Source organism: Cnephaeus nilssonii (genome assembly GCF_951640355.1).
Source record: "Cnephaeus nilssonii genome assembly, chromosome: 1".
In the NCBI taxonomy this organism is placed as follows: Eukaryota; Metazoa; Chordata; class Mammalia; order Chiroptera; family Vespertilionidae; genus Cnephaeus; species Cnephaeus nilssonii.
In genome coordinates this window covers 28,135,227-28,148,819 of record NC_137072.1, presented here as the reverse complement: position 1 = coordinate 28,148,819, position 13,593 = coordinate 28,135,227, and the positions used below count along the sequence as shown (strand labels likewise).

The 13,593-nt window shown below is 41.9% G+C and overlaps 1 protein-coding gene and 1 pseudogene across 7 annotated transcripts in view; both read right to left on the bottom strand.

Annotated features, from left to right (window-relative positions):
- Nucleotides 1-216: 216 nt before the first annotated feature.
- LOC307102508 (D-3-phosphoglycerate dehydrogenase-like) lies at nt 217-2,758 on the bottom strand (annotated as a pseudogene). Its single transcript has one exon. The product of its transcript is annotated as a D-3-phosphoglycerate dehydrogenase-like (transcript).
- Nucleotides 2,759-5,749: 2,991 nt separating this feature from the next.
- FAM107B (family with sequence similarity 107 member B) overlaps nt 5,750-13,593 on the bottom strand; it is a gene marked incomplete at its 5' end in the record, with an annotated part of 259,485 nt that continues 251,641 nt past the window's right edge. For all 6 annotated transcript variants that reach the window (XM_079768515.1, XM_079768518.1, XM_079768519.1 and 3 more), the window contains 2 exons: nt 5,750-8,413; nt 9,459-9,609. In XM_079768515.1, the coding sequence (XP_079624641.1) occupies nt 8,297-8,413; nt 9,459-9,609 (268 nt within the window). In that variant the 3' untranslated portion in view covers nt 5,750-8,296. The remainder of the gene's footprint in view (nt 8,414-9,458; nt 9,610-13,593) is intronic.

The following is a 13,593-nucleotide window of genomic DNA, read 5'->3' as shown; positions in this document are numbered from 1 at the left end:
GCCCCCAACTACCCTCCACTGCCGGGCTGATCTCACCCCCAAATGCCCTCCCCTGCAGGCATGGTTGCCCCCAACTGCCCTCCCCTGCCGGCCTGATCTTGCCCCCAATGGCCCTCCCCAATGGCCTGATCTCACCCCCAATGGCCCTTCTCTGCCAGCCTGATCTTGCCTCCAACTGCCCTCCCCAATGGCCTGATATCACCCCCAACTGCCCTCCTCTGCTGGCCAATTTGGTTCTGATTGGTCAATTTCTATGCCAGTCAGTGTCAAAAGCTCCTCCTCCTAGGCAGCCATTGGCTCCTCACAGTTGACCCAGATTTGGTTCTGATTGGTCAGTTTCTATGCCAGTCAGCATCAAAAGCTCCGCCTCCTAGGCAGGCATTGGCTCCTCACAGTTGACCCAGATTTGGTTCTGATTGGTCAGTTTCTATGCCAGTCAGCATCAAAAGCTCCACCTCCTAGGCAGCTATTGGCTCCTCACAGTTGACCCAGATTTGGTTCTTTTATTTTTTGAAGGTGGGGGGGCATGATGGGCTATTTATTAAGTGGTTATTACAGGGGTCAGACCACATAAGTGGTGTCAGCCCCGGGAATGCAACCTCTAAATGTTGATCACAAAGCCCCCAAGGCTGGTCCTGGTGAGCCCCAAGGTCAGAAATGAAACTGAAAGGCCTCAGTCACATGCTGCTTCCAGGCGTCCAGGCTGGGCAGAAGGGAAATGCTCATGACGTGCCAGGTCTCCCCATCGGACACCACCGAGGTCTGGTAGGACAACAGCTGCACGCCTGCCTCTGCCAGGAGCCCAATCATGATAGGCAGCATGGCAGGGTTGGAGGGCTGAGCCCGGAACAGGAGCAGGGGCAGACCCCTGCGGAGAGGCACTTCTGATCTGAAGGCAGCTCCGTTGAGTGCCTGCAGCACAGGTGTGGTGCCCTGGACAAAGCCCACAGCCTGGTAGGGGGCACCTGCCAGGGCCATGCTCAGGAGGCCTTCCCCACATCCTTGCTCTCCTGGCACAGCGGAGTTATGGGAGGTGGTTACATTGAGGCCGACCTCCTTCACCAGCAGCTTGGCTTTCACCAAGTTCATATTCACATGATTAGAAGCGTCTTTGAGGAGGCTGACAATGACTGCAGGGTTCAGGTAGTTCCCGGCATTCTTCAGGGATAAGTCCTGCATTACCACCTGGATGTTCCCTTTGAGGGACCCTGCCCAGGCTCACATCAGAGTCCCCAGAGCTTCTGCCAGACCGATCCAAGGTTTGGTGTGTGAAGAGAAGGCGCTGGTAAGGGCCTGGGCATTCATGACCCCCACCATGAAGGGGGCTCTCCCCTTCACCATGTCCACAAACTGGACAGTGATCTCCTCCCCGCAGTGGCTCTGGGCCTCCTTGGTGCTGGCGCCCAGGTGAGGGCAGCTGATGTTCTCGTGGTCCACCAAGGCGTGGTCCCGAGGCAACTCCTCCGTGAACACGTCCAGCGCTGCGCCCGCGCACTGCCCCAACTGCAGGGCCCGGAGCAGGGTGCCCTCATCCACGAACCCTCTGCGGGAGCAGTTCACCACACACACGCCCTTCTTGCACAAGGCGAAGGTGCTGTCGTTCAGCAGGCCTGTCATGGAGGGCAGGAGAGGGGTACGCACAGTGATGAAGTCACAGAGGGGCCAGATCTCCTCCAGGGGCAGCTGCTGAATGCCAAAGGAGGCCGGAACTGCATCCGGATGGCCACTTCTCTCCCGATCCTCCCCAGGCCAAGAATTCCCAGGGTCTTTCCATTCAACTTGATTCCCATGAACTTCTTTTGGTCCCATTTACCATCCTTCTTCGAAGCTGTTGCCTGGGAAATCTGCCTGGCCAGACACATGATCATCCCACCGGTGAGCTCTGCAGCACTAAGATTGTTCCCATTGGGAGTGTTCAAGACCAGGATGCCCTTCCTTGTGGCGGCCTCCAGATCCACGTTGTCCACGCCGGTGCCAGCCCTGCCCACCACCTGGAGCTTCTCTGCTGTGTTGATGACATCCGCGGTCACCTTGGTGGCCGAGTGGACGATAAGGCCTTCGCAGTCCTGCAGCTTGGCTATCAGCTCCTCTTTGCTCAGGTTCTGCTTCTCCACCACCTGCAGCCCTCCATCTTGCAGGATCTTCTGGCAGCAAGGGTCCAGCTGTCCCTAATGAGCACTTTCTGTAGATTTGCGAAGGCCATTGCTGGAGCCGGCCTGGATCAATGCTCTCCCTGGACAGAAACACCTCTAAGCCCCTGGATTTGGTTCTGATTGGTCAGTTTCTATGCCAGTCAGCATCTCTGGGCCTATCAATGGGGCCTGATCAGAAAGGCAGGGCTGATCAGCAGCCCCGGTGGAGTCCTGGAGAGAAATGGAGGCTCGGCTGCTGGCCAGATTGGGAGAGAAAGAGGCAAGTGCTGGTCAAAAGCTGCCACAGAGGCAACGGATCAGTCCCTGCTTCTCTCTTCAGGCCTCTCTCTGGCCCTGATTCGCAGTCCCCTCAGCAGTCAGTGCTAGGGCACCGCACCTGCAGGGTAAGCAGACTTTCGGTCTGGCCGCGCTTCGTTGGTAACGGTGTTACACCCTGGCTCTTTATTATAGAGATATTTAAGGGAATATTTATATATGAGGGTAGTTAGTAGTTAGCGTATTCTATTAAGAATATATGTTTTTATAAATTATAGACATATCTTATTTCTAGCTATGTATACAGGAAAGAAGAAAAACAGAAAATCTGAAAGATAAAGAAACTAAAAAACTATAGTACAAGAAGAAGACTGATCACCATCAATGGTCACATATAATAATCAAGCAGAAGAGGAGTTCAGTTGATCAATAATGATACAAAATTTAGAAGGACCCAACAGTATGTCCAAGATAATAAATATTAAAGGTCTCAAACCAAAGAATTCAGCATAGAAACTTGATGACTCTTAGAAGACAAAATCCTACTAATTATATAAGATATTAATAAGGCATACCTAAGTTTTCAATAATGCTAATGGACAAGACCAATCCTATATAACAAAAGCCTAATATGCTAAGTGTCCAGTAGTCGGTTCAACCAATCAAAGTGTAATATGCTAATGATATGCTAAGGCTGCTCAACCACTCACTATGATGTGCACTGACCACCAGGGAGCAGATGCTCCAACTGGTAGGTTAGCTTGCTGCTGGGGTCAGCCAATTGGGACTGCGCAAGACAGGCAGGATATGCCCTGGAGCCCTCCCGCGGCCCCTCCTCAGCTGGCCAACCTCCTGAGTCCCTCCCCGGCCCTGATCATGCACCAGTGGGGTCCCTTGGCCTGGCCTGTGCCCTCTCACAATCCAGGACCCCTCAGGGGATGCCAGAGAGCTGGTTTCAGCTCTATCCCGCTCAATGCAGGCACTGCCCCCTGGTGGTCAGTGCTGTGGGAGCGTACTGCTCAGCCAGAAGCTGGGCTCACGGCTGGCGAGTGCAGCGGGGAGCTGGCCTAAGCCTTCAGTCAGATATCCCCCGAGGGCTCCCGGACTGCGAGAAGGCACAGGCCGGGCTGAGGGACCCCCCCTCGTGTGCCCGAATTTCGTGCACTGGGCCTCTAGTATATCATAAAGGCAGGACAATGAGGTAATGCTGGCTATACAAAATTGGAGCACACAATTTCTGGGAATTACACCAAGTTTCAAAAAATTAAAGTAATATAAATGGCAAGGTAATAAAAAATCCGACAAAGCAAGCAAGAATTATAAATATAAAAATAAGTTTATATTTATTTTTATAGTTATAAAAATAAATATAAATTATTTATTTATATTTATTATAATAAATACCCCCTCTCCCCCAAAAAGGACTTATCTAAGTAAGGCCTGTGACTCATGGGTGAATCAGCTTGGACAGCTCACCCAGACTTCATGCCCTAATTAAGAATCAGCCAACAACCTAGATTACCAGATTATGTAGTTAGTCCCAGTATCTGTTTTTTTTGTTTTTTGTTTGTTTGTTTGTTTGTTTTTGTTTTTTTTAAGGCTTGGTAAGATTACTACAAGCCCAGGAGACGTAATAAAGTATAACTGAATCCTTAGGTATGTTATGGTAGCATAGATGGCCATAATTGTAGAGAAGTATTTTTTAACTTTATTGTTGAGAATATTACTCATACTTAAAGCATGGTTCCTGTGTTAAGGACTTGAAAGGTTCCACACAATCAGGCACACTAAATCTGTAATTGCAGTTTAAGTTGTTTGAGGCAGTTTAATTAAATTCACAGTAAGTGTTTAAATGCTCAAGAAAAATAAATGATTGTTCCCTTCTTTCCTTCCTGAGTAATTGAGGCAAGGCCAGAGAGAACACGGTGGCTGAGCAGTCGGATGGGTTATATATGAGACGACTAAAATAAGTAAGGACATGGAGGAGGGTGGCAGCCAGGCTTTCCCAGCTAGAAAAGGGAGCTACAAACATGGAAAGGAAGAAAGCTGGAATGTGCTATTGGGTTAGAATTGGAGACATTGCTGTTAACTAATGACTTTTAGTAACTAGAGATATAAAAATAAATATCAATGCAAGTGTATAAATACATATTTACACTCACACACACAAATATATTTCCTAACTTTGAGGGGCCTGGAGCAGTAACATCCCAGTAGCAATTAGCCTACTTTCCGTAAATAACCAAGTGCCCTTTTTACTGGCAAGGTGGTTGGCAACTACCATCTTACTAGGAAATCTAGGAGCAACTGAGAAGACATCCAAAACATCCCCAATTGATAATCAGAATGCATTTTCTCATGAGGAAAAAAAAAGTAGAAACTGTAATTATGAGGTTAGCTCATAAAGATTTTATTTAACCTAAAACCTCAGAAAGAAAACACTTTGTTTCTCATTATACTAGTAAATGAAGCCTGGTAGTAATATTCTAATAATTCTTTTAGATGTACTATAGCATTTCAAGTCTTACCAAACACATTAATTGCCCTCTGTCTTCTTTCAAATCTATTACTATTACTATAAGAAACAAACATATAGTGCTCCAATGAAATGGACTGACTGCCTCAAAACTGTCACCTTGCGAAAATGCCTAGTTAGTCCAAGGATCAGCTACTCTTCAAATAATTTTTGGGACCATCTTCTATGCTGGCCTTTAGAACTCTATAACCTTAGAGGAAACAAATCTTACTGCCCTGAGTAGATCTGATTTTCAAAAAGAGTCCAAAGATAGTATGAATTGGGTGATCAAGCTGAATAATAATTTGGGACTGGAAAAGTAAAGAGATTGAAACCTGCAAACTAATTTAACCAATAGCAAAATGAAATCCTGTGTATAGCTTCCCAAAGTAACTTCTCTGAGAATTACATTAACTTATAGCTGCATAAGCAAAATAATTTTATGGTCACACTTCAGACGTGCCAGATATACTAGTTCACAAGTACTAAAAAAATGTTCCTTCCCAAAATGTATCTCCCATTGTCCTTCCACGTTACCTAAAATTCAGAATACTTTGATCCGCAGACTGACAGCTGCTGCTAAAATACCACATATTCTACGCAAGCGTAGCATAATACCTTCGTGTGATTTGACATAATAAATTGTCAGTCTTGACTGACACAAGGCAAGAGGACATAAGTGACTTGTGAGCAAGGCTGTCAAGGCGGATAGTTACCCAAGGGAGGCCCTAGCACCGCCTCCTGATCTTTGAACTGAACACAGCCTCCCCGCCGTCCCTTCAGTTCCAAACATCCATTTTAAACACATCAGACAAACAAACAGCTGCATGGTCCAAGCAAGTGGTGATTTTTATTAAGAATAACTTTGGCTCTAAGAATTCCACCCTCAATTCTGTAATACTTTCCATTAAAAACAATTATACAAGAGCAAATACAAAAAATATTAAATTATGAAAACAAATCCATTAAGGCTCCCTTAATATATATTATATACACTCAAACAAGTCAAGATTTTTCAGAGTAGAAGAATAAAGTCAACTGTTATAGCTTAGAAAGCAACACTACTTTACTACTAGGAGACTATAAAACACTGAACTAGTTTAAGAAAACCACAGAGTGGAAAAATGGAGCCATTTTTGTAAAAAAGTGGCTCAAAGCACAAACTGACGGGATGTTCATGAGTCCTAGGGGTTTGGACTGTGCAGTATTAAAGAGTGGGGGAGACTGACGCCTTTTTAAACTCAGGCCTGTGAGCTAAGCTGATCTGATGACTTCAAAGAGCTTCTCTATGTGGACCTTCCACTGTTTAGTCTTAAGACATCACTGTATGCTATTTACAAGTCTTCTTTTGGCCAGACCTCGTACACTAACTACAAATAATTCTGAAGATCTGTGAGTGAGATTGGGAGGGAAATGCTTTTGTAATTTATTTTCTCCTAGGGAAGAATGGATTCTAGGTAAGTTCTAGGAACAGAATTGGTCCTTCTGAAGGAGCCTGTCAGAGCTCCTGAGAATTTTATCAGGTGGCAGAACTGCTTCGAGGACACAGGATCTAAAGACCTTGCATGCAGTTAAAGGGTATGTAAGGCCAGTCCTGAATCCTCATTTTACAAATCACATCATTAGTCCATATGCACAAAGAAAGAACTCCAGTCAATGTGCAATCAGAAATATACTTTCAAGATGATCAGTTAACGTACTTTCTTCTCTCATAAGGAAGAATGATGGGAAAAACAGCTACTGTTCCATCCTTCAAAAGCAAACTATTATAGAGCAGTATCTTATCTTAAGCACCTCCTATTTTATTCAAATAATACTTGCTGATGAGAGAAATCATCCATTCCAGGTGTAATTCACATATTCCTGAACTAGCAGTATGTGATCATTGCATTTACTTTTATCTTGTTCACATCAGGACCGAATATGAGCCTAATTGTTAAGTATAAAAATTAAAGCATTCCCACAGAAAGCTAATTTCTACTATGCTTACTAAGAATGCAGAAGCTCAGAATCCAGCTTTCTACAAGCTTTTAGAGGAATTATAAGAAGAGTCTTCAATGTAGAAATTACTGGCTGAATCGTCTCTAGGGAGAACATACTGAATCCACACAAATTCTTCCAGACCACCCAAGTCGAAAGGATCATACCAGCAGTATAAAATGTCTAAGAACTCTGCTGTTACTGGTAACCTGGGCTTCACTTTGAGTAGCTTGCTAGGGTGGGAAAACTGAGCAGCTTCTCCCTTTACCTGGGCTTTTCCTGAGATGCAGTACAGTAGTCAAAAACGTCATCGTTATCAATACCATCATCATAACTAAGAGAGTGGGGAAATAGTCTTTCTTCTTAAGAAAAAAAAAAAAAGAAATGGGTAACATTCAACATGTACAGTTGCTATGAATCTTCCAACGAGGCCTCTTGAGACCAATCTATGTTTGCTTCACATTAAAATACTAAAATCATTCCTCCTCCCCAGGCTCCCAGTGGGAGCACTCCCCACACTGCTCTCAGAAGGAATCAAAAGATTTGGACTCTCTACTTTTGACACTGAAGTTCAGTTATGTGGACTAGCTTTCATTCTCCAAAAGATAGGGAGATTATTTCATATATAAAAGGAGCTAGCTCAGCAAGAAATATTTTTTAAAACCCTAATAGTTATCAAAGCAATAAATGGGTTTATAGAATGTGCCTTCTCTTAACTGGAATGTTACCATGGAGCATAACCAAAAGGAGTTAAGACAAGATCAAAATGGCCGTTTACGTATTTTTGTTTACGTATGTCTGTTTATATATTTTTAAACCTTCTCACCCTATTGATGTCAACAAAGGTGATAGCTGTGCTCAACATTAACATCAACATTCTCAGGTGTGAATCCTAACATGGGTGAAGGTATAAATTAAACAAGAAAATTTGGATTCTCAAAATAGAATTGATGAATATTGACTGTAACAGATTAAATGTATTTCTGTGTGATCTAAATTATCTAATAGATAATTAAAGGAAGAATGAAACACATTTTCTTTAGGTTTTAAAAGAAAAAAAGGCTCTGTGCCCCACTAAACTTGGATCGGAAGAAAAACCAAGTAGTGCAACTCTCAAGAATTACTCCAGTGTCCTCTTCCTTTTTTTAAAAAAAGTCTTTGAACACAGGTCCAGATCCCAACCTAAGTGCTGGTCAACGTCCTTTGTTTGGCGAATAGGAATTGCAACTGTCACAGGTAATTTACCCACCCAGACTGTAGGTGAACCAAGTCCAAATCCTTTTTTAAGCAACAATTCTCTGCTGGCTGGGATGCTCCCAGGGGCTTTTGCCCTGAGATTAAGAATTGAGGAGATGCCTGCTCACAGCTTCCTTGGGGTCTCTGAGGCGTGGGCCTACGACTCCTGGGCTTGGGCCACTTCTTGGCCTGTTCTCCTAAGATTGCCTTTAACCTTCACAAACTCTGGGGCGTTTTCTTGCTCTTCTTGCAGTTTCTGCTTCTCAAGTTCAAGCTAAATAAAATTCAGAAATAGAAAAATTATTTACAAACTGAGAGGCTTTTCAAGACATTCCTCTTTCCAAAGTCCCTAATGACTTCGTTTCCCAATGGAAGAAATTCTCTCCCAGTCTCCAGTTAAAATAAATAAATGTATGTGTGTGTGTGTGTGTGTGTGTGTGTGTGTGTGTGTGTGTGCGCGCGCGCGCGCGCGCGCGCGCGCGCGCATGCATGGAGATTCAGGCAATTCCTCACAAGAGCAGCAGTAGGTGGGTTGTTACTACAAGCAATACAGAGAAATCACAAGAATCTAAAAATCAAGGTTAAGACAAGATCCTGCAATCAACACAGCTGGCCTGTACTCTCAGTGAAGTAAAATTTCACTCAAGTGCTTGAGCTCCCAACACTGCTGTGAATTCAGTCATAGCTCTGCTTTTGACTGTCTCCTCCTGAATCTCTTCTAGGCCCTCAATATAATTCTGGACTTCACTTTCAATGTATTTTAGACTATTTGCTCACATTTTGTCTCATATTTTCCTTTCATGGTATAAACATTTACATCTGTCTTGTCTGATAAATTCTGCTTGTTCCAACATTCTTAGTTTTCAGGACAAAAAAGACAACTTGTGAGAAAAGTCAGAGAAAAACAAACATTGTATCATATCTCTTACATGTGGGATCTTTAAAAAACAACAACCAACTTATAAAAGCAGATAGTGGAACGGTGGTTATCCAGGGCTGGAAATGAGGGAATGGGAGTTGTTGTTTAAGGGTACAAACTTGCAACTAGTAGATAAATAAGTCCTGGAGGCCTAATGCACAGTAGAGTGATTACAGCCAACAAAATTGTGTCTTACATTTGCTAAGAGATTATCTTAATGGTTCCCAACTGTAGAAGAAATAATTATGTGATGCAACAGAGGTGTCAGCTAAGGTACAGTGGCAATCACATTGCAACATAAATGTACTAAATCAATATGCTGAATACCTTAAACTTACACAATATTGTATGTCAAATATGGCTCAATAAAAAAAACCACTTTCACCAAAGTCACCCTTACCTGCTCCAACTTCTGCTGCCGTTTTAATAGTTCTATTTCCAAGTCAGATTTCTTCTTTTGTGCTTCTTCTTCCTTCTGCTTTATTACTTGATCTCGTTTTCTTTTTTCCATCACCTTCTGCAGTTCTGGCTTATTCTGAGGGGCAAGACCCCTGCAAAAAAAAAAAGCATGAACAAAATAAGAAGTTGTAATCTAATGGACACATCTTTCCTGAATAGAAATTTAAGGCATCAGCCACAGAGAAAGGGTCTAATGAATTCGCATGATTGTGACCCCCTACTACCAGTTAATAGTCAACACTGGTTATCTCAGAAATTCACAATCATGAAAGAAAAAGCAAGAGCATCTTCCGAAAGTAAGCAAAATCCATTCACTGGGGAAGGTGGGGACCATTATGCTCATTCGATGAGTATGACGACCACCCAAGATGGACATGGACATGGACATGGAGATGAGATGGCTTCACCAGAAATTTAAACAGCAAAATGGCCAAAGTTTCAGATTTTTAGGAAGGTTCTCGCATGTGTAAAGGCATGTCCAAGGTTTCATCATCACTGGCCACATGGAACTCTGAGCCCCTGACTCCCAGTTCAGTGGCCCTTCCAGTTGAACCATTTCAGATGTGTGGTTGATTGTTGACAATGCATGGAAGTCAGGCCCCAGGAAAGTCCAACATTTCTGAGGGATAAGTCAGGCTACCATCTCATTAAATGGGGAGAAACAAAACCAAAACTTAGGCCGACCAACCCTCCATTTAAGAATTCTGTGGCAAGCCAGGGGAAGACCATTCCCTAGCATTTCAGCCAGTCTCCACTACCTCTTAAGTAATCTCCACTTTATTAATACTTGAAATAAAATAACTTATCTCCTCTTTCCCAATTTTCATCAGCAAATTTGCATTACAACAAAGAGACAGGCTACTTTTGTGACTTAATTATGGTTTCACAGTTACTAATATTGTATGAGGGGGACAGGAGTATAGGTAAGTATTCGGGAAATTAAATCTTTAATCAGCACAACAGAAGTTGCTGATGGTATTTTGTTCACAATAAATCTAAGTGTCACTGAGCACACAGGAAAATTTGTTTGTAAATAATCTGAGTAAAGACCCACTCAATTTCATGACTATTAAAAAGCCTCAATAACACTACAGACAGACTTAAGGGATTTAAATTTTAGGATTAAGGATTTAGCTATCTGCATAATTTAAATTTCAAACATTTTTCTTTCCCTATACTTCACAGGCAAAATTAACCTCAAATGTTATTAAATGCTTCTGGATTATGCAAAACCTATTGCACAAACTTTGATGTATGACACACTAATCTGACATTCTACCGCAACATATGAATGGGTTTAATTAATATACAGTATTCATTTTCTATTGTAAGATTTTATACAATGGGAGCAGTGAGATAAAATATTTAGTAACAGAAAGCTCAGGAAATGGTGGCTCATGTGATAAATGTTCTGTACTTGGAACAATCGAGAAGTCATATAAATTTAGTTAATATTTTATCAGAGCCGATCACTTAATCTGTGCTGAATAGAAAAACTCAAGCAAGCACTGCCTATATGTTTCCCTGAGTCTAAAACTGGGTCAGACTTAAGATAGAAATGAGCTTCTGCAAATTTCTTAAAAACTACAATATCATTCTGCACATGACAATAGTTGAGTCTCTTTAATCAATTGTGATGTATACAATTAACAAGTCCTTTTAATTCCCACAATCCCTTAAAGTCCTGGTGTCTGTACCACTCAAGACCAACAGTTAATCCTGAGCCTGCTTGCTGTAACTATTACAGTGGGCCAAGCCAATTTTTAAATTTAATAAGTGCTCCTTGAATAAAAATAGGTTAGGTGACATATACATAAAATAAAAAGTGAAAGCACACTTCAACTCTGTTAAATCTTGGGAGCACCACCTACATTGTATTCTATGTGATTAGTGGCCCCAAAAATTGAACATGGACCCAGAGGTAACAGCGTAGTCTAGGCTCCTCCCTCATTTCTATACGTTTACAAACAAAGCTCTTCTTCATCGTCTTAACATCTGCACAAGACCTCACAGTATGGAAGTTTGCCACTCCCATAGTGACATGCATTTAGGTGGTTTCCTATTGTTCCCCATTGAAAGTAATGAGGCAGCTCTAATTGGTTTGGCTCAGTGGATAGAGCATCGGCCTGCGGACTCAAGGGTCCCAGGTTCGATTCCGATCAAGGGCATGTACCTTGGTTGCGGGCACATCCCCCATAGGGGGTGTGCAGGAGGCAGCTGATTGATGTTTCTCTCTCATCCATGTTTCTAACTCTCTATACCTCTCCCTTCTTCTCTGTAAAAAATCAATAAAATATATTTTTTTAAAAAGAGATAGTAATGAAGCAATGATCTTCCTTGTACATTCACATTTGCACTCCTTTATATACTAGTATTTCCATTGACTACATTCATAGAAGTAGAACTGCTAGCTAAGCAACTGTACATTTTACAATTTGATGTATATTGCCAAACTGCCCTCCAATAAGGCCGCAATACTTTATATTTCCACCACCAGTGATGCACTATACCGACAACTTTTAATGGTACATTTCACATAAACCACTGAATACACCCAGGGGCTGACTGAAAGGTTCACCTCCACCCCAGATGCACTTGAACCCATACAACAAGTGAAACTGCCTCCTCAGCTGGAAGGCCTGAGCCAGAGGCGAGGGCTGGCACAGACCCAACAGAACACTCCTGACACCCAGCCAAATATCTCCTGGCCTAATTTTTTTCTTAGGATGGAGGGGAGGGTGCATTTGGATTGCAAGCCCTTGATCTTTAATCTTGGAGTTTTCTGGTCTGGCCTGCCTTGCCTACATTTGTGGCTGAACCATTTCTACCTGTATGGATTCAAATGCAAATAGTTCTACCTCAATTTCCCGTATTTTTCCATGTTGTACACCAATGAGTATTTATTGAGGAAATATTTGTCTAGAAAAGCATTCCAAATGAAGATATGTAGATCAACTAAAAACACAGGGAATAAAAGCCACTGACTGAAATGTACAAGTCAAGAAACCAATTTTAGGGATGTGTTTCAATAGTTGGATATCTATATTTGCCCCCCTAAAGTACTCTTGTAGAGAAGATAGAACCTAATTTATATTAGAAATATTTTAAGACATCTTAAATACTAATCTTACAGCTTAAAAATAACCTTGTCTCTTGAAATCTGCCCTTCTTATGTTATTGGGACTATCTATAGACCCCGAGAATCTGAAAATGGTCTTACTCAGACATTGTGGCAAACTGTGAGCAGATGGAAATGTAAAAACTTTTAACCTGAAACTTAGTTGGTCCAAAAGATAGCAAACAGAGGAGCAGAATTACATACTTAAGAGGGCATAGAGTTCAGAGTTAGAATACCGATGAATAGAGTATTTGTTCTCCTAAGTAGTAACTTTGCTTTTATATTATGATCTTTAAAAAGTAGCTAAAAAAAAACTCTTTGAACTAACTGCTACAGGGCTGTGAGCCAAAATTTTGGCTATGGAAGGCAAAGTCCAAGGCTCCATGGACAGCTCGATTTGTGTTGCTCTCATTAGTCTCCCTCTCACTTCCCTACTCCTTTTCTAATTTTTATTATTAAACTGTCTTTAATTATATATTTCTTTCTACCCTTTTTATTTCAAAAACTACTGTGAAATGTTGAGAAGATCCCTTAGCCTGTTACTCTGAGTTTTCTCTTACTAACTTGTCACATTAGGATAACCCCAAGATAACACACACTGGATCCCCAAAAAGATCACTGGATTGGACAAGATAAAATATGGGAAAAGCCCTCTACAAATTGTAGAAAATTAATAGACTTTCATTATGGTACAAGCCAGTAATCAAGTATGATTACCCTTTAACCAAATATATATATTACTGAAGTGATACTTCCTATTTTCCCTGCATTAAAATTTAGAAATAAAAAACCCAGTCTCCAAAATGTTTATGTGATAGAAGATTAACAAAAGAAGAAACTGCTTGAGGAGTTTTCACTCCAAAAACCAGTTGTATTTCTAATAAGAGGACTCTACCAAACTAAGATTGTCCCTTGAGAAACCTGAAGACATAGAATAAGAAACATTCATTTGATTTTG